Raw genomic sequence first — 21,348 nt, 5'->3', positions numbered from 1 at the left:
TTTAAGAAAAACGAGAAGATAAAACTCATATGAGCAAAGATTCCAAAAGTACACAAGTACATCTAACATGTTCCATAAAACAGTAAATTATATATAGTCCCTGCAGTTATACCGAAGTTTCAAATTAAGCCAAAAAGTTCAATTGCATACATCAAATGAAAATGTCATCTATAAGTTACCATCCAAACTCTTTTCAATGCATAATCAGAGCGGGTTAAAGAGTGCACTTCCAGCAGAAGCTTGATTTGCAGCCCGGTTACTTCCAAAATTCTTGCGGTTTGATTCCCTAGCGATTCTAGAACCGAACTGTAAACAGAACATGTGAATAATAGATTAAAAAAAAAAAAGTGTCGGTGTGTCAGTCATACACAACAAGCTCATTCAATTCAAATCCATATTATATAGGGGTGTTTGGTTCGTTGTAATTCAATGAAACTGACATCTAAATTGATATCCCACTACGCGCCTGCCACCATCATCGCATTCCAACTCTTTTGACAAATTTCATTTCTAAATATAATACCTTCAAAATTCTGATTACTTAAAAAAATTGTGAACCGAACACCCCCTAAAGTTATCCGTTACCAAATCCATATAACCCCCAATTTAACTCGTATAATCGGAGCCAAATCGTGTATTTTTGGTAACTAAGGGAAAGACGTATGCATGCCTGTATAGCTCTTTTAGGTAGAACAGCTGCTTCTTGCAAGTGAAGCATTCTTGCAACCTTCAGAAAACCAAGAAAGTAGTTGATAATTAATCTATGATGTACAAAATATTGTTTTGACCATCCTTTTCTGAATTATTATTTTCATTTTTATGATGCAAAATTTAAATTTTTCAACAATAGAATATGACGGAATATATTTACCATAAATTTTCCCCAACAAGTTCTCATGGTTATGTAAAAAATGATGAAATAAGTAACGTGTACCTCACGCAATATTTTTTTATCACCAACTCCACTTGGTTGGCGAAGGTCAGCAATTTCCCATAGTGGAATATCGAGCAGTATCCTTATTACATCCTCATCTAGAAAAGGAAATCTTGCCTAAATAAAAAAAAAATGTGATCAAAGTCAGGAGCAAATAATTTCATTCATAACGACAGTGATTTTGACTCGATTACTTGCGGGTGGTTTGATTCAAAATTATCTCGAACATATAGAAAAAGTAAAATCAGAAAATTAAGCGAAAAAGAAAGCTATTATCCAAATAATACAACTTTGGTAATCATGTTTGACATGGTAACTGTTCAGAAAAAGATGTGGAAAGAAAGTGTTTTGGGCCGAACCAATCTGACCCGTTACCCAATCCAGCAGCCCACTTATTCTTTCACCTCAAATTGTCAAAATAACAGTCGTACCTCTTTGCCATTATCAGCAATGCATCTATCATCTCTACCTAGGTTCCTCTTCCATATTCTCTGCATATCTAATTTCATTTCTTCATTTAGCCCAGCCCAACTGATGACAAATTGCATTAATAATGTTACTTTAATTGTTTTTTTTTTTCACGACAAAAACGGTTGACAAACTTATAAAGTAAGACACTTGATACGATAAAGATATTTTTTCTCATTTACTTGTTTATCTGGTTTGGTAACTCGCAAATTTTCAATCCCATCATTTTTTGAAAATAATATATGAACATTATTGATACTAACTAGAGTAAATGCCATTTTCGTCCCTGTGGTTTGGCCAGTTTTGCGACTTACGTCCAAATGTTTGTTTTTCCGCATCAGGGTCCAAAAGGTTTGAAATCTTTGCCATTTTCATCAGGCTCGTTAACTTCATCCATTTTTTCTCCGTTAATTCAGGGGTAATTTTGTCTTTTTTATTTAGTAAGGGTATTTTGAATACTTGTACATTATACTAAATGCTTCTACATAAAGTGAAAAAGACCGAATTGCCTTTAAGTTAACAAAAAAGACGAAAATACCCCTGACTTAATGGAGAAAAATGGATGGAGTTAACAAGTCGGATGAAAATGGCAAGATTTCAAACCTTTTGGATCCTGATCCGGAAAAACAAACCTTTGGACGAAAGTTGCAAAAGTGGCCAAACCTCAGGGACGAAAATGGCATTTTACTCTTTTTTATATTATAATAAAAATCTCATACCCAGTATAGTTAAATGTGTTATCTCCATGAACCAATGTTATAAAAACCAGTGTAACCAGGTTGACCATATGTAATAAAAGTGTCAGCCAATAATTGTCTTTCTAACCTGCTTTTTTTGTACTTAGTTTTATGGCGGCCGTAACCAGCACATTGCTCATCTGCACCAGAACCGACCAACAAAATTCTGGATTCAGACTTGTACTTAATACGCTGGCATTCTGAATGGTTATTACTATCCGTCCCAATTTCTTCACTCACCCACCCATCACCGCCAGCTGCCAACCACAAGGCGATTCCAATATTAAGGTCCTGCAAAATCAATGATTAGTAGTAGTAAATGTGGAAAAAAGTAGCAAATAACCATCCGCGTTGCGGCCAACAGTATTGTAACAATTAGACATTATATTTGTGGCATGTAACCTTAGATGTTAACATTAATCTATGTACAAAAAAAGCCTGCAACATTTGAAGTACAAACTTTGGTTTTAAATTGCGTGATGCGCTCCAACGCGTTTGGTCCAAAAATCTGATGTGTGATGCAAGCGCATCACGTATGCGATAAGCTCTTTATACAAAATACTAAAAGATTACTTACACATAACAACTTATCGAAACATACTTAAACTAAAAAAATTGATGTAGTAAGAAGATAAGAGTTGTCCTTTTCGGTCCAAATCAACCATACCAAGATACAGGGGCGGAGGTAGTGTACAAGCAGGGGTAGCATGGGCTACCCCTCAACTCCGTCTACGTAGTGTAATTTTTTTTTCTGGTTTTATACAAAGGATGCAACTGATCCAATAATAAATTTGGGATACCCCTGAATTTTTGGGCTAGATCTGCCACTACTAAGATATTAATTATCGTGTCCGGGTCTTAACAGGTCGGGTTGACACGACATGCCAGCCCTAGGTTTGTTTACAAAGTTGTTCGCATAGCTAAAATTAGCAGTAATAAAAGTGACAAGGTCTAAAGCCGAGGCACAAAGTGTCAAAAGCGCAAAAGAGTACCATTTGCAAAATTTCGTTTTGAGTGTTGTTAAATGATTTTTGTTTTTTTTTTTTTTTTTTTTGCAACATCTTCTATGTCCATTGTGTTGGAATGGTGTTTTGACTTAAACCCACCCGAGTTTTGTCGCTCTTTTGTTTCGACCCTTCTTCATTTTTATATCTTCTTCGACTTAGAATCACACCTTTCACTCATCCTTTTTAACCACAATATTCACTCGTTCTTCTTTACTTTTCTACACGTATAAAGATGGGAAAAAAAGTTTTAAAAGAATTGATTCTCATTATACCAACGGGTCAATGCCATTTTGGTTACTCGATTCTGGTTGTATGAAAAGATCACACAACTAAAGGGAAACTTTGCAATGAGTCTACAAGACTGTAGGCTTTTTCGGTTCTCACACAAGATATGGAAAAACCCAATTTATTCATGCAAACTTAGAAAAACATAAAACAAAAAATAGTATTAGTATACTGAAAATTCATTAACCAGACGCTCTATGGATTCAGTCAAATCATGCCAAGACAAAATTTTAACTTCTTTTACTTTTTTTGTGGAATTGAATGAATCTTGTGTGGCAACAGAAAAAGTCAACGATACTCAATACAATGTCTCTCTTTAGTTGTTTAATCTTTTCATATAACCGTGATCGAGTTATTTAAATGCTATATTTAAAAAAACGGACCCGGAACCAAAATGGTATTTCCCCGGCTGGTGTGACGAGTGTCAACTAATTCTTTTAGAACCTTCTTTTCATCTTTACGGTATAGAAAATGAGTGAAAGGTGTAATTAAACAAATGGAGTGGAAATTGTATTCCGATTCGAAACAAGATGTTGAAAATGAAAAAACGGTCCAAACGAAAGAGCAAGGAGTCTCGAGTGGGTTTGAGATGGCAACAAACTTTCGAAAAATATACACATACAAAGATAATAAAAGGTTTAACAGCATCGGTCATCCAGCGGGCCGATGCCTTTTAGGTTAACGCTCTACGATATTCTAAAAAGTAAAACCTAGCATTCAGGTTATGTTACCATAAATGTACTAAAAGGTCAAAAGACTCACGAAAGGCCTGTTTCTTTACACGTTAGAATGTTATTTTAACGTGGATTAGCTAAATAGCTTACGGGGTTTGTATTAGTGCCTACTATGCGATCCTCGTTAATGACATTTAACCTGAGTATGTTTCGTCCTCTCATGAAATACTTGATTCTTGGCTAAATGTATAATTGACTTGACTATCATAATATAGCCGCAACAAATCGTTAGAAACAACCATGAATTCTCTTAGAAAACGACGAACCCATATCATCTCTCATGTGACATATGCCATGGCTCTATACTTTATACTCTAACTAAGCAATCGAGATCGCAATCCATCTCGATACCGTGTGTTTCTTCTTACTCTTACAAAATACAAGATTACCACCGACAAACACAAATTATACAAGTGATTGTGAAGTAGTTAAGTTACCCAAATAACCACTTGTATCATTGTAGATCCTTCATTGGGCTCCCGTCCTCTCAATTGACTTGCAGCCAAGTAAAAGGGCTTCCTAAAAGAGGCTTTGTGCTATCAATTGACTTGCAGCCAAGTCATCCGCACTTAGATACCACAGTGAGAGGTCTAAAAGGTAACTGAACAATTATCACGTCCTGGAAAAAAAAAAGTCGTTTTCCGAAAACGACAGTTGTAGGAAACATACGCCAACTGTATGCAACATACTAGAAAGCTACATTTAACACAAAAACTAGAAGGTTGTTGCGGCTAGAGTTTGTACTAGGAGTCTTAGCTCTAAGACTAATACCATGTAAAGCAGGCAGTTATAAGTAACTGTTTTTTTAATGTACTACGAAATGAATAAATATGATAAATTTATGTGTTTTACAACACGTTGTCTGACTTAAAACTTGTTCAGGCTCATTTGGGAACGTATATCTTTAACTAATTTTCTTTTACCAGTTAAAGATACAGCATATAAAACCTATATTTACCCCTACATAATACAAGTTTGACCAGTCATATTGCTATACATGAGAATAATATTAATAATAATAATAATAATAATAATAATAGTAAAAGTAAAACGAACAAATAATAGCTTTAAGTACCATGTATGTATTCGAGGGATTGATAAGCGACATGACATGTGGTGTCTCCGGAGTCAATTTTGACAATTCTGCATCTATCTCTACCAGATTCCATCTGCATTCAAAGACCAGAAAATCAAATAAATATATACAACCATACAAAAAGAAATACAATACTGATCCTTGATACTCCAATAAGAGAAAAATGTTTACCCCTTATATTTTACCTTCTCAAGGGGGCAATTTTTCTAAGCTCGTTCACACCTGCCCTAGCAGAGATTCTGTCAGGAGCTAACTGACCATCAAAACTCACATTCAACAAATCAATTTCATCTGTCAATAAAAGTGTGATTATTAGCCTGGCAAAAATAATAACAAAATGCAAAGAAAACCAGAAAACATTATCAGTTCTTTACACTTATTCTTTCGTTTTTCCTACCATCATGAGTCTATAAGAAGAAAATAAGTACCTAAAAATGCTGCCATTAATCAGACGCTGAAATTCAATTAAGTGTACATGGCAAAATTGATATGCTGAAACACTTAATAATGTTTATAGGCATGTCCAGTTTCGGTAGTTCAGAGACCATATAAGCAAAAGCCTCAAAGTTCGAGGATTAGTTTCAGTTATTTTTATACTGGAAAAAAAAGGATATAATCACCTACATTTTGGATCTAAGCACTGATCCAGCAATGCTGCAAGAATCATCGAATCTAAGCCACCAGAAAAAAGTACAGCCACTGGAGAATTGCCCTGCCAGTCGGATACAAGTTGGATAACATAAAATAAGAAGCTACAATATATTCTTCCATTCATTAAAATTCAAAACCCAAGAGAAATAACAGTGTTATATAAATACAGAGAGCCAGAATATATATATGTATATATATAAGTTAGGAGTTGGCTACAAAGTCCAAAACATAGTTATCGATAGCGAATAGTGACAAATAGCGACAAGGTACCTATATGCTACGTAGCGATAGCGATGACATAGCGCCCACTATTTCGTGTATAGCGATAAGGCAGTTAAAAATTTAAGAAAGAAAAAATGGCTATCTATAATTTTTTTATATAAATAATGTTAAGTTTATACCTTTTTATGTATAAATTTATAAACTTAAGGACCAAATGTAAAGTAGTGAAATAATGGGGGTTAAATGTACAAATATACTAACTAACTTTACACTTTTTAAGTAATTTTTACAAGTTTTAGGGACTAAATGGAAACTTGTGAAAGATAGAGGGGTTAAATGTTAAAATACATATAGTTATTTAAAACCCTAAAGCATCAACACGCTGAAATAACCAGCCACTGTCTTCTTCATCATCTTCTTCCTGGTTTCCGGCAGAAAGCATCACCGGATTGGTATTTTTCGCCGGAATTCGCTGTCAGAGTCGCTATATGCTCAATATGCACCTCGTAGCGGCGATTGGCTGCCACGCCACGCTATTCGCTATAGCGTTCGCTATGGACGCTATCGATAACTATGGTCCAAAACTCCTAAAAAGTGTAAAAAGTGATCCAGACCTTTAATTTATGGACTCTTTAGGGTTTGAATATGGTGTTTTAGCAATCTTCACTTAGTTATCCGTGGCCCGTGGGTTTTGATTTTTTGGATGATAAGGCTCTGATCATTGAATATCTAACAGTATGGTGTTTTATGTTCATTATCATGTGATGTTTTACATTCAGAGTTGTATATGGTGTGTTTGAAGTGTGTATGGACTCTTAGGGTTCGAATATCGTGTTTTAGTAATCTTCACCATATTATCAGTGGGATTGTGGTTTTTATGATGGTGTTCCTATGACTTTGTACACTTTTTAGGAGTTCTGGACTTTGTAGTTGAACCCTACCCCCCCCCCTCTCTCTCTCTCTCCCTCTCCCTCTATATATATAACAAGATTTATTTACAAACCTGGTGGACTCCTGAAAATATTGTGCGTCGTCTCACAGATTCTTTAAGCGCAGAGAGAACTTCCTGATGCAATTTCGCTGTAGCAATTGAAGAAAAAAACAATTGCAAACCATAAGGTACTTCATATCATTACATAAGTTATTGCAAAAGTAGTTCAGAAATATCTGACACAAAAAAACCAACATATTAGCCAGTAAACAAGGAAGAATTTTGCACGGTGAATTTGACAAAAATAAACCCATTAACTAAGAACAAAAAAAAAGATTTGGAGACAATAAAAACAATGGTCAAACACATGATTAGTTTGTGACAAGTATGAAACTGACAAAAAGTTTATAAGCATTTTAAGTGACGAAATGTACTCCTTACCCCGTTGCTCTTGCTCATTAGAACACGTTTTATAAACATCACTTAAAACATCAGGTGTGGGTTCCACGAGAGATCTATCCCACTTAATCAGTTCTTGCAGCAACGGATCAAGCCAATCATGTCTTTTAACTTCACACACCCAATTTCCATTCATTTTTGAAGCATTCATGGACAAGCTGTAAACTCCACATGGAAGCTCTTCCCAAAAGCTTGGTTCACCGGGTCCATTTTCAGATCCAAAATCTGTAACTATAATTATATAAATTGCATATTTTTCACATAAAAAGTAAAGCAGGTCTGAGTAAAAGTGTGCATACCGGCATGAAGAGCGTAAGGTGGTGATACAGAAGAAAGCATGAGTCGGGAGTCTTTTATATTTGGCCGATGAATTAGAAGACTTCGCCTTCCAAGTGCATCTCTACCAAACCATATTGTCTTTGAGCTCTCCTAAAATATATAAAAAAATAAAGAAATAATTTTATAAACGTAAAGTCAGATTATGCTACTTCTAGAGTTCTAGAGGTGACAAAGCGCTGATTGAGCAGAAACACTTTGATCCAAACACATCCAACTTTATCATTAACTAATTATGTTATCAAAAGCGCACAAGGCGCATGCTTAGGCGCTCGGACCATCAAAAACGGGTCTGAACCGACTAAAAACACGCCTAGCAGCCCGTAAAGAGCTTAGCAGCCTAAAAAGGCTTGAATTAACTTATGCTTCATCATTTTGACTTGCCTCCATTTTATATCCATCTCACTTCTCAAAATTCTTTACATTGACGAATGTGGGGCCAAAACCTACTGAGAAAACATTTTCTTGGAAGTTTTTAAACATTGTTTTATAAATAAAGAGTAAAGTACACGGATGGTCCCTATGGTTTACCAAAATTTTAGATTTGGTCCCTAGCTTTCAAAAGTACACAGACGTCCCTGTGGTTTCCACTTTGTAAGGCATTTAGTCCCTAACTCTTTCCAAAAGTACATGGATGGTCCCTGTGGTTTGCACTTTGTAACGCATTTGGTCCCTAACTTGGACATGCTAAAACCTTTAGATTTGTTGGTTGGGGACTAAATGTGTTACAAAGTGCAAACCACAACGACTATATGTGTACTTTTGAAAAGCTAGGGACCAAATCCAAAGTTTTGGTAAACCACAGGGACCATCCGTGTACTTTACTCATAATACATAAAAAAACTGGTATTGATCTTTTATTACGTCTGTAAAATAATATTAAATTATTAAAATTCTACATTTCTACGCCTATATTGTTGGATATAATGTTCAATTGTTGATTAAGATTCAACGTTGCCGTCAAGGTACGACCCAAAGAGTTACACTTTGGGCAACGAACATTTAACGGTGTGTTAATCGTTAACCACCGGATCACGAAATAATAAGCGTAATAAATGAAACGGGTAATTATTTGGAATAATTACGGAGAGACGGATTAATATTATAATTAATTTGTTAATTATAATTAATATCAGATAAATAAATATGTATATCCATATTGTTAGTTATTAGATAATTAATAATAATCAGAGATATTATTTAATTATAAGATAATTATGGAGGAGTTGTGATTAGATTACAATTCCTAATCCTTGTATATCTTTAATTTGTAAAAGAAAAGGATTACTAATTAATGTTGAAAGAGAACTCTCAAGTTAATATATATATGTTTCTCTGGACGTTGCTTTTAAATGGGAGGGATTTCGATTCCTTTGAGGAATGCCTTTTGAAAAGTCAACAAGAAACAGAATAACAATATATGTAACTTCGATTTCGTTTTTTTTCCGGCTTCCGCAAAAGCAAGAAGGGAGAGGAGCAACAGTTTAGAAATAAATCATTTGTTTCCTTGATTACGCATAAGGTAAGGTTTTGAACTTTATTTTCTTTAGTTTAAGGTTTCGTTTGAAATCGTTTCAAACGAACAAACATGATTTCGTGGTCAACGATCATCTAGCGAGATCGTTCGTTGAACCAAGGTGTCTTTCTTGGATGTCACGATTCTTTATTTTATTATAACCTATTTTGATTGTAAAGAGATCACTGGTGGAAACGGTTTAGAACCGAACCTCGTGTACATGTTTTCCGCTGCGTTCAGTTTGTTTGACAAATTGATAAAAATTATTTTCTAAAAGTTACACGAAATTTCCAACAGTGGTATCAGAGCCACCTTACAAATCAAAGTAGGTTTATTTTTGATAAAGTAGTTTATAGAATTGCATGCTTAAAATCGAGTAGATTTGGCATAGAATCCTGTCACGTATAATAGTTATAGACAAGTTTGTATTAAGGCCAAAACTAACACTTGTCAAAGTCTTCTTTGAAATAATTTTTGGCCTTAACCTATTTCGTTTAGCTTAATGATCGTACTATGCAAATCCGGGTTTAGAATTTTTTTATGACACGCGTACTAAATTAGTTTTTTAGCTACGCGGTTAAATAAATTAAAAAGTTGGAAATATTGAAATAATGATTTTAATATCAAAGCGATATATATATTTTTTTTATTATTAAAAAAAAAAAAATAAGAACTCGTTAATTTTTTTTTCCTTATCGGAAATTTAAACAAACAAAAAAAGGGAAGTTTTTTTTTAGGATTGGATCCAAGATTAAGTGGGAGCACAAAAGGGTTTGTGCTACACTTGATGGGCTCGGTTCACGTTCTTGGGCTCGAACGAACCGAACATATTATGAACCCGGAATTGCATATTTATTTATTTTTTTTTTATGCGTTTTGCCATGAGATGTTTGTTACGTACATAAAATTAATAATTAATACACGATCATTAAAACGACAATTTTAATAAAAGGTTTATTAAGTATTGGATAGGTAATTAAAATAAACAGTTTATTTTAAAATACAAAAATCGAAATTGGTTTTTCAAAAATTAAAAGTTAATTTGAAAACCATAATTAATAAAAGTTATTAATTAAAATAAATTTGCGACACGACCAACTTAGATTAAATAGGGTATTTAAAATTAATCGGTCGAGTGATTGAAAGGTGTTTCAAGTCGTCACAAATTAAAACGTAAAATTGATTTTTACAAAGGAATTGTATAGCCTATGTTCATGCCATAGGCCGTACAAGTATTTTAAAACGACCCGAACTGGTAATTTTAAAATATAACCCAAACTAAAATCGATATTCTACGCCATCCTGAATTAAGAACACCCGAACTGATCTATCCGAACCCCTGGTGCTAGTGTTTACCCTGCATCCAGGCCTACGGTTTTGGTTAGGGGTAGTTCCGCGATTTCCATGCTTACATGGGCCGGGCTACAGTTCTGATTTGAGGACAAATATCACTTTTGCGACACGAGAGCAAATGTTAGTGTTTACCCTGCATTTATTTTCTACGGTTGTGAAAGTGGGCGTAGTTGGGGTTAACGTACCAATGCTTGACACTACTCGTCATGCGACCCCAAACCGAGAATTGTGTAGTTGACACAATTGGTGATCGTCACCTACCCTTCAATCTATGCCAGTGAAGAGTGCTAAGTCCATTCACTGAGTTATGGGGAGATGGGATCTCATCCTAATTCCTAAAATTTTGTAAATCTTGGGTCAAAATTGAATTAGGTTAATGCATGAAAATTACTAATAAAATTTTCTTCTAAATTCTACAGATGTCTACAAACAATTCTGATAACACCAAATTCTCGCTTAAGTCCATCCTTGAAAATGCTAAACTTGATAATTCTAACTTCATGGATTGGTACCGCAACCTGAAAATTGTTCTCAGGGCGGAGAAAAAGGCTTATGTCCTTGAAGGACCAATTCCCGAAGCACCTGCTGCTAATACGGGTGCAGCCCGTAGGACATGGGAAAAACATGTTGATGATTCCCAAGATGTGACATGTCTTATGCTTGCTATGATGATTCCAGAACTTCAGAAGAATCTGGAAAACTTAGGAGCATATGAGATGAGTGAGCAGCTGAAAAACATGTTTCAGCAGCAAGCTCGTCATGAGCGTTTTGAGGTGATGAGATCTCTCATTACATGTCGCATGCAGGAAGGTACTTCGGTCAGTTCTCATGTACTGAAAATGAAGTCTTTCGTTGATCAACTGGAGCGTCTGAACGCACCCCTTAGTAATGAGTTAGCTACGGATGTGATCCTTAACTCGCTACCCAATTCATATCATCAGTTCGTAATGAACTATAACATGAATGGGTGGGAAAGAACGATCCCAGAGTTGCATCATATGCTAAAAACTGCTGAGACAAACATCCCAACTAAGGGCAATCCAGTGCTAGCGATCAGGGAAGGAAGAATTACCAAGAAGAAGCAATCCAAGGGAAAAGGCAAGGCGAGTAAGCAAGACAAGGGCAAAGGCAAAAAGGTTGCCACTCCGAAGGCAAAGCCTCATAAAGATGCCAAGTGTTTTCATTGTGATGAGATCGGGCATTGGAAGAGGAATTGTCCCAAGTACCTGGCTGAGCTGAAGCTTAAGAAGCTGCAGATAGGAGAATCCTCAGGTATACATGTTATTGATCTATTTTCCTTTTCGAGCAAATCTTGGGTGTTTGACACTGGATGTGGTTTTCACATTTGTAATGATTTGCAGGGACTAAAAAGGATTAGAAAGCTGAAGCAGGGTGACTTAGAGCTGCACGTTGGGAACGGGCAGAATGTTGCTGTGAAGGCAGTTGGAGAATTTATTCTTGAATTACCTTCTGGATTGTTTATTTCTTTAGACAATGTTTTTTATGTTCCTAGTTTGACTAAGAATATTATTTCTGTTTCTGCTTTAAGAGAACAAGGTTTTAATTATGCTTTTGATATTGTTAATGGTAACATTTCTGCATTTTTAAATGGTGTGTTCTATTTTGAGGCTAAGCCTCACAATGGTGTCTATGAAATAGATACTTCTAACAATAGATCAAATAATATGGTATGCTCTCTTTCCTCTAAACGTGTTAAAACTAGCTTTAATCAAACATATCGTTGGCATTGTCGTCTTGGCCATATTAACATCAATCGCATGAGGAAGCTCCAGACCGCAGGGATTCTAGAATCCACGGGTCAGGAGACTTATGATTTATGCGAATGTTGTCTAAGTGGCAAGATGACTAAGGCCCCTTTTACCGGAACTAGTGAAAGGGCCAAAGACCTGTTAGGACTCATACATACTGATGTATGTGGTCCATTCAGGACTATGTCAAGGAACGGGGAAAGATACTTCGTTACATTTACTGATGATTATAGTAGATATGGATATGTTTATCTTATGAAGTTTAAACATGAAACCTTTGAAAAGTTCAAAGAATTCCAAAATGAAGTACAGAATCAACTAGGGAAAACGATTAAGGCACTTCGATCCGATCGAGGTGGTGAATACATTAATCAAGAGTTTGATGAACATCTCAAGAAGTGTGGGATTATATCCCAACTAACTCCACCCGGAACACCACAACTCAATGGTGTGTCTGAGAGGAGAAATCGAACCTTATTAGATATGGTTCGATCAATGATGTGTCGTACAAACTTACCACACTCCTTTTGGAGTTATGCTCTTGAAACTGCTACACGTCTTGTAAATATTGCTCCTACTAAAAAGGTAGAAAAGACACCATATGAGATGTGGCATGGTAAACCACCTAAAGTCTCTTACCTTCGCATATGGGGATGTAACGCTTATGTTACCAGTGAGTCTTCGGACAAACTTGATCCTCGCGGTGAAAAGGTTGTTTTCATTGGATATGCATATCCGGTTGGTTATTATTTCTATAATCCTGCTGAAAATAGAGTTTTCACTAAGCGTCGAGGAACATTCCTAGAGGATGAGCTTATGGCGCGAGGAATTGGAGATAATCTTGTGGATCTTGAGGAAATTCGAGAACCACAAATTAATCAACCAATAGTCGAATCTGCCTCTCAACAAAATATTGTTGAACCTGAACCTGAGAGGATTCAGGAATCTGATGTAACACTAGGCGTCCGCAGAAGTACGAGGGATCGTCATGAACCTAATCGGTATTCACCTGATAGGTACGTCTTGATAATAGATCAAGAAGAGCCCTCAACCTACAAAGCTGCGATTTCAGGTAACGAATCTGAAAAATGGCTCGAAGCCATGGGCGTCGAGATGCAATCCATGTATGACAACCAAGTCTGGGATTTGGTTGAACTTCCTCCCGAATGTCGGACTGTAGGAAGTAAATGGGTTTTCAAGTTGAAAACAGATATGGATGGAAATGTGCAAACCTATAAGGCTCGATTGGTTGCTAAAGGTTTTACTCAGACTCAAGGAGTTGATTATGAGGAAACCTTCTCGCCAGTAGCCATGCTTAAGTCTATTAGGATTCTACTTGCCATAGCCGCGTATTATGACTATGAGATATGGCAAATGGATGTCAAGACCGCGTTCCTAAATGGACACCTTACAGAAGATGTCTATATGGAGCAGCCTGAAGGTTTTGTAGATCCTAAGAATCCTAAGAAAGTTTGCAAGTTGAATAAATCCATTTATGGATTGAAACAAGCATCTCGAACCTGGAATCTTCGTTTTGATCAGAAAATCAAACAATTTGGTTTTATCAAAAATGAAGATGAGCCGTGTGTTTACAAGAAGGCAAGTGGGAGTTCTATTACTTTTCTAATCCTGTATGTAGATGACATACTTCTCATTGGAAACAATATCCCGATGTTGCAGGACGTTAAATCCTGGCTTGGTAAATGTTTCTCAATGAAGGATCTTGGAGAAGCTGCTTATATTCTAGGAATAAAGATTTATAGAGATAGATCTAAGCGGCTACTTGGACTTAGTCAAAGTACGTATATCGATAAGGTCATTCGACGCTTTTCGATGCAAGATTCCAAGAAGGGTCTCTTGCCAATGGCAAGTGGAACCGTACTGAATAGTCATCAGTGTCCCAAATTGGACAAAGATAAAGAGGATATGAAAAGGGTTCCATATGCCTCTGCTATCGGTTCCATCATGTATGCCATGTTATGTACTAGACCGGACGTATCGTTTGCTCTGAGCTTGACTAGCAGATATCAACAGAATCCTGGTAAAAGTCACTGGATTGCTGTGAAAAATATCCTAAAGTACTTAAAAAGAACTAAGGATATGTTTCTGATATTTGGCGGTTTGGAAGAAGAGCTGAAAGTAAAATGTTACACTGACGCAAGCTTCCAAACGGATCGTGACGATTCACGATCTCAGACAGGTTATGTTTTTACTTTAAATGGTGGTGCTATAACTTGGAAGAGTTCTAAGCAAAGCGTGGTGGCCCAGTCGACCACTGAATCAGAATATATAGCGGCTTCAGAAGCTGCTAAGGAGGCTGTTTGCATGAAAAAGTTCATTGCTGATCTCGAAGTTATACCAAGCATACAGAAGCCTATCGAGATATTTTGCGACAATACAGGTGCAATTGCTCAGGCAAAGGAACCAAGGTCGCATCACAGCACGAAGCATATTCTCAGAAAATTCCATTACATACGGGAAGTTTTGGAAAGAGGAGACATTGTAGTAGAGAAAATTGATACTGATCAGAATCTAGCAGACCCGTTTACTAAGCCTATACCTCAAGTGAGACACGAGAAGCATGCTGATTGTATAGGTCTTAGATATGCTAGACAGTGGGTCTGATTTTGTAATTTAGTAATTTGGTGCATTTTGAACTGTAAACAGTATTTTATGTTTATTTGAATTTAATGGTTGAATGTCTTTTAAACTATTATATTTGTGTTCAAATATTAGTACGTTAAGTATCTATGAATATTGTATTCTAAAAATGTCCGTAGTCTATCAGATTCGTGAGAACCAATCTGGTAAAAGACTATTGTGAATCAGATGGTTGATCCATATCATGGATACTCAAAGTGTTGAGAACCATATTCACTGATATGATTAGTTGAATCATATTGGGCGTAACTCGTTTCAAAATGATCTTCATGGATCTTAGTCATAAGACATTTTGAATAGGTACGATCATTGTATCCTTAGACCTGCGGTACATACTAGAACTAACTTAAATGAATGGTTGCTCTTTGATTCTATCTAACGCTGTACGTAACTGGCAGTAATAAGGATAGTTTTGGGAATGATCTGAAGTTTAGTGGGAGTTGTTTGTAGCCAAAGGGATCTGTACTTCTATACTTAGAAGAAGAACACTCTGGCGCCTTTCGTTGACTTGAACTGGTGTTAACGCGTGGCCACGCTCGAACTAGTAATAGTTTGATAAACCACTTCAAATCAAGAACGAAATTAGAAATGGTTGAATAATATATGAGAATGAATTGGATCCATGTCTCATGTTCAACAAGTGTTCAATACAGAGGGATAAATGAGTCGATAACCAGGGCTATAGTATTTGCATAACCAAAGGTTTGATTAGTGCAAAGAATTAGTTGACATAAATTTGTCATACCTTGCTGGGGGCAATATGATGCAGCTAGGCACCCACTATTGTTTACATTGAAACTTAATCAGCCAATCGACCAAGTGGGAGATTGTTGGATATAATGTTCAATTGTTGATTAAGATTCAACGTTGCCGTCAAGGTACGACCCAAAGAGTTACACTTTGGGCAACGAACATTTAACGGTGTGTTAATCGTTAACCACCGGATCACGAAATAATAAGCGTAATAAATGAAACGGGTAATTATTTGGAATAATTACGGAGAGACGGATTAATATTATAATTAATTTGTTAATTATAATTAATATCAGATAAATAAATATGTATATCCATATTGTTAGTTATTAGATAATTAATAATAATCAGAGATATTATTTAATTATAAGATAATTATGGAGGAGTTGTGATTAGATTACAATTCCTAATCCTTGTATATCTTTAATTTGTAAAAGAAAAGGATTACTAATTAATGTTGAAAGAGAACTCTCAAGTTAATATATATATGTTTCTCTGGACGTTGCTTTTAAATGGGAGGGATTTCGATTCCTTTGAGGAATGCCTTTTGAAAAGTCAACAAGAAACAGAATAACAATATATGTAACTTCGATTTCGTTTTTTTTCCGGCTTCCGCAAAAGCAAGAAGGGAGAGGAGCAACAGTTTAGAAATAAATCATTTGTTTCCTTGATTACGCATAAGGTAAGGTTTTGAACTTTATTTTCTTTAGTTTAAGGTTTCGTTTGAAATCGTTTCAAACGAACAAACATGATTTCGTGGTCAACGATCATCTAGCGAGATCGTTCGTTGAACCAAGGTGTCTTTCTTGGATGTCACGATTCTTTATTTTATTATAACCTATTTTGATTGTAAAGAGATCACTGGTGGAAACGGTTTAGAACCGAACCTCGTGTACATGTTTTCCGCTGCGTTCAGTTTGTTTGACAAATTGATAAAAATTATTTTCTAAAAGTTACACGAAATTTCCAACATATATTGTTTATTTTGTTTCATTTTACTATTGTGCCTTCCTTGTCTAAGACGTGCGCTTTTTTGCCCCTTGAATCTTGGCAACACGCGAACCCTTTGCGCATAGGGTGCACGTTAACTTCTATTAACTAATGTGTCAACTCTGATCACAATAATGATAGGGTCAACCTCTAGCTACATATCCCAGTACCATTCAAATGAATGGAACTTACTTACCACTCAAAAGTTACCTGCCAGTAGATTAAAGCCCAAGGCCCCTTGATTTTCGAAAGAAATTCAGGAACAGAGTACTTCCCAGGAGAACATGCAGCGTCATGTTGACAAGAAAGGCAGTTGCAGCATTTACTTAAGGACTCAATGAGAACTTCAGCATCATTGCTATCGTTAACGATCTCAATTCCTCCAAACACTTCACCTGTTAAAAATAATAAGATATTTTTCATGAATGTTCTTTATTTAGGATAACCCTTGGTTTAAAAAAGCGCGCTTGAAGCGCGCTTGAGGCGATGAAGCGATCAGAAAAACGCTTTTTTGGCTCTGAAGCGATGCATTACATGAAGCGACCTGAAGCGAGCTTTAAGCGGTGAAGCGTTGAAGCTGTGAAGCGACGCTCCAGCCAATCAGGTCACCATTTGGGCCATTTTTTAAGCCCAACAGTCTTTACAAGGTACATATCGACCTTATAGCGACGATATAGCGACTTCCTATGTGAAATCCGGCGACAAATTCCGGCGACGGAGTTGCTTTCAGCCGGAAACCAGGAAGAAGGGGGAAGAAGAAGAGAGATGCTGACGGTGACGGCTGCGTATATGTATTTTAGGTTTTTAGGGTTTTTATAAGTTAAGGTTTTTAAACATTTAACCCTTCTTATCTTTCATTAGTTTACATTCAGTCCCTAAAACTTCTAACTTTTTACTTAAAAAGTGTAAAGATAGTTTGTCTATTTAAACATTTAACCCCCTCTATCTTCAGTAGTTTACATTTGGTCCTTAAACTTTTTAATTTATGCATAAAAGTACAAAATTAACATTATAAAATACATATATATAATATGGATAGCTATTTTTTATACATATATATAAAATTAACATTATATATAATTATATATAATATGGAGCGCTTCGTATACGTGAAGCTCTCGCTTCGCGCTTGAAGCTTCGCTTAAAGCTTTTGGAACCAAAACGCTTCGGAGCGCTTCGCGCTTTTTTAAACCAAGGGATAACCGTTCTAGTCTTATCCAAATTTCAAAAACTCGAAACAATGCCTACAGAGGATATTGTGCATGTGCTTTGTGAAAGTGACTATGCGGAGTCAATGAATCATAAACAAATATTCGGTTGTAACACAACAGACGGTAGCAAATAGTGTTTGAATGTGGTTTTTTAAAAACTTTCACACTTAGTACATGAATCAAATGTTTAAGTGTCTGGCTAATGTTTAAAGGTACAAGTTGTGAAGCAACCCAGCTCAACCCCGCGCATGCGGGGGCCTCGTGCAAAAGGTTTGCCCTTATTTAGATTTATGAAAGTTAAAACCAAGAATAACATTATTTACATGATATACATATATACACACGGGATATAAAGAGGGTAACTAAGTAATTATAGTTTACTCTTGAACAACCATTTTTGTTGAATCTAGTAAAACCGATCATCCAGACGGACCAGAATCAGTTTAACCAACCATAAAATTGATATTTAACCACCATCATACTTATTGATAGCAAATAGCGACAATGTACCTATATACTACGTAGCGATAGCGACGAAATAGTGCCCGCTATTTCGTGTGTAGCGATAAGGTAGTTAAAAATTTAAGAAACAAAAAAGTAGCTATATACAATTTTTATTTATATATATAATGTTGATTTTATACTTTTTATGTATAAATTTATAAGTTTAAGGACCAAATGTAAACCAGTGAAAACAGAGGGGATTAAATAAAATGTCAAAACACACAAACTAATTTTACACTTTTATGTAAATTTTTACAAGTTTTAGGGACTAAATGTAAACTAATGAATGATAGAGGGGTTAAATGTTAAAATACATAATGTTATTTAACCCTAAACGCAAGAAACAATTGCCCCTCTTCTTCTTCCCGGTTTCCGGCAGAAGTTGCAGCACCGGAGCCGGAATTCGTCGTCAGAATCCCGCTATAATCACGCTATGGAGTCGCACAGATTTCAAGATAAGTGTGATACGCTATGAAGCGTGCAATAGTGAATGCTATCTTCGCTATTGATAACTATGATTATCATATTATCACATCAATAGAGTAAAATTCAAACACCCCTATGAATTATCAAGCAATGAGATGCTAATTTAGCGGATAAGTAATCATACCATTATAGACAAGAATATTCCCAGATTTGTCCACCAAAGGTTGTGTGATTGGATGTACTCCTCTTAATTGCAATGTAGCACCAACAAATAAAAAATTTCCAACTAAACCATTATTCAAATCAATATCAACGTTTGATTTGGATAATATAGTTGGTTCTTCTTCCTCCACCGAAGATCGAATAATCCTTCCATCATGAACATGAAGTGATATAGACTTGCTTCCTAAACTATCAGGGCCTCTTTTCCTCAGAGCTGCCTTGATATCATCTACAGAAAACAATGTCTGGAAATCATTGTTAAAATAACTTTACATAATCAAATCACACAAAATCTATGACACTTTACATAAGTTCAATGAAACTTAGTTAAAATCACACAAAATCACCAAAATCAGTAGCAAAAGGATTCATGTAGACTTATGTGCAACGATATAGTGAACATTGAATATCAAATTATATATACTTCTAATTTGCAACAACTTTGTGCAATAGGTAGTTGTAACTCTAGCTTTATTGGTTTTATATGCATAGATAAGGTGTAGATGTGCTTAGGTTGATTGTACACTAAAGCTTCTTTTGGAAGCTTTATATTTCATATAAACTAGAAAAGTAACCCGCCCAAGGACGTAGCTTTGTGGGGGCGGGAGGGGGCGGCCGACCCCCCCGAACTTTTCACTCAGTAATGGAGAGTATGTAGTTTTCGTATAGAAATTTTTGGGTATATACGTTTTTGACCCCCTGGTTTTATAGAAATTTTTGGTATATACGTGTTCAATCCCCCGGTCGGAAATCTCAAACTTCGCCACTGAACCCGCGGAAATGCGACTGTGGCTAGATTTATATTTCGATCAAGTTAGATACATGACCTGCAACCAAGAGTTTATGCCTAGATGTGGTCAATTTCTTTGCCAGCGGCGCAACGCGCGCGAGGCACTTTTCTAGTTATCAATCAAAAATTAACTCCAAATTCCATGAAATTTTGTTGGATCATAAAAAACTGTTGATAGTACAGATTGCTTACAGTTGACAATTAAAATCACTTTACATAGTTAACCACACAGATCTATGACACTTTAAAATTTACATAAGTTCAATCTACGTAATCTATAGCACTTTACACCATTAAAATCACACAAAATCATGAACCTGAAAGTAGTGACAAAAAAATTCATGTAGATTTTTTGTGTAGCAATATAGGAGACGACGAAGAGCAATCGAACATGATTGTTTTGTATAAATATCATATCGTCATTCGTCATTCCGAATTCCGAGCAACTTTTTACCTCAATAAACTTGGATCATAAAAAGTCCTGTTGATAGAACCGAATGCTTAATGTCGACAATCAAAATCACATTACATAGTTAAAATCACACAAAATCTATGACACTTTACAACTTACATAAGTTCAATTTACATAATCTACGGCACTTTGCATAGTTAGAAATCACAGAAAATCACGAAAATCATGAAACGGAAAGCAGTAGCAAAAGGATTCATTCAGATTTACGTTTAGCGATATAGTAAACAGCAAGTATCAGTCGAATATTATTGTTTCATAAAGTTATCAGATCTTAACTTCAAATTCCATGCAATTTTCACAACATTTAACATGGATCGAAACAGATTGCTTACCGTAGACACTTAAAAACACTTTATGTAGTTAAAATCACAATAAAACTATAGCACTTTACAATTTACATAATCTATGACACTTTACATAGTTAAAATCACACAAAATTATGAGAACTGAAAGCAGTAACAAATAAATTTATGTAGATTTACGTGTAACGACATAGTATACAACGAGAATCAATCGAAGATGATGGTTTTATAACGCTATCAAATCATAACTCCGAATTTCATGCAATTTTCACAAAAATTAACTCGAATCATAAGTTCATAACAAAATTGTTGATAGTACAGATTGCTTACAGTTTCCGATTGTTGAGAATGAGGTGAATAATAATAATAATCGGTTGCATCTGGAAGAATATGCGATAAATCGACACGAACACCGGAGATGATTAGGGCGATTCCGCACATCTCGTGTGTAATTTGCGTCTGAGTCTACAAGTCTAAACCCTCCCTCTAGGGTTTTGAAGTAGCAATCGTGATAATTGT

The 21,348-nt window shown here is 35.7% G+C and overlaps 2 protein-coding genes across 4 annotated transcripts; one reads left to right on the top strand and one right to left on the bottom strand.

Annotated features, from left to right (window-relative positions):
• LOC110920906 (asparagine synthetase domain-containing protein 1) lies at positions 1 to 21,319 on the bottom strand. 3 transcript variants are annotated; one of them, XR_002581985.2, is made up of 14 exons: positions 21,160 to 21,319; positions 19,228 to 19,510; positions 17,113 to 17,297; positions 7,824 to 7,953; positions 7,507 to 7,755; positions 7,138 to 7,214; positions 5,886 to 5,973; positions 5,447 to 5,552; positions 5,241 to 5,334; positions 2,228 to 2,430; positions 1,366 to 1,433; positions 935 to 1,051; positions 671 to 727; positions 1 to 306 (listed from the first exon to the last, which is right to left on the bottom strand). XR_002581985.2 is itself a non-coding variant. In XM_022165142.2 (14 exons), the coding sequence occupies exons 1-14, from the start codon at positions 21,268 to 21,270 to the stop codon at positions 205 to 207; spliced, it is 1,902 nt and encodes a 633-aa protein (XP_022020834.1). In that variant the 5' UTR covers positions 21,271 to 21,318; the 3' UTR covers positions 1 to 204. The 3 variants fall into 3 exon arrangements, 2 of the variants coding, with proteins under 2 accessions (XP_022020834.1, XP_022020835.1); XM_022165142.2 differs by having other exon boundaries at positions 1,366 to 1,465; positions 21,160 to 21,318; XM_022165143.2 differs by having other exon boundaries at positions 1,366 to 1,465; positions 7,507 to 7,749; positions 21,160 to 21,317.
• Positions 11,571 to 12,131, top strand: LOC110920907. The gene is made up of 2 exons (XM_022165144.2): positions 11,571 to 12,001; positions 12,091 to 12,131. Exons 1-2 carry the CDS (start codon positions 11,677 to 11,679, stop codon positions 12,105 to 12,107), a joined length of 342 nt encoding a protein of 113 aa, XP_022020836.1. The 5' UTR covers positions 11,571 to 11,676; the 3' UTR covers positions 12,108 to 12,131.
• Positions 21,320 to 21,348: the final 29 nt, after the last annotated feature.

Source organism: Helianthus annuus, chromosome 17 (genome assembly GCF_002127325.2).
Source record: "Helianthus annuus cultivar XRQ/B chromosome 17, HanXRQr2.0-SUNRISE, whole genome shotgun sequence".
Lineage (NCBI taxonomy): Eukaryota > Viridiplantae > Streptophyta > Magnoliopsida > Asterales > Asteraceae > Helianthus > Helianthus annuus.
Note: the sequence above shows the minus strand (reverse complement) of the source record. Positions and strands in the feature narration are given on the sequence as shown.

What these genes read in the sequence shown, in the direction of transcription:
- LOC110920907 (XM_022165144.2), top strand. Translation starts at nt 11,677, where the DNA reads ATGAACTATAACATGAATGGGTGGGAAAGAACGATCCCAGAGTTGCAT.
- LOC110920906 (XM_022165142.2), bottom strand. Translation starts at nt 21,270, where the DNA reads ATGTGCGGAATCGCCCTAATCATCTCCGGTGTTCGTGTCGATTTATCG. An exon ending in TAATGAGCAAGAGCAACGGG is followed by an intron (nt 7,215 to 7,506) that starts GTAAGGAGTACA and finishes CAATTGCTACAG; the next exon opens with CGAAATTGCATCAGGAAGTT. An exon ending in TACCTAAAAGAGCTATACAG is followed by an intron (nt 307 to 670) that starts GCATGCATACGT and finishes TTCTGTTTACAG; the next exon opens with TTCGGTTCTAGAATCGCTAG.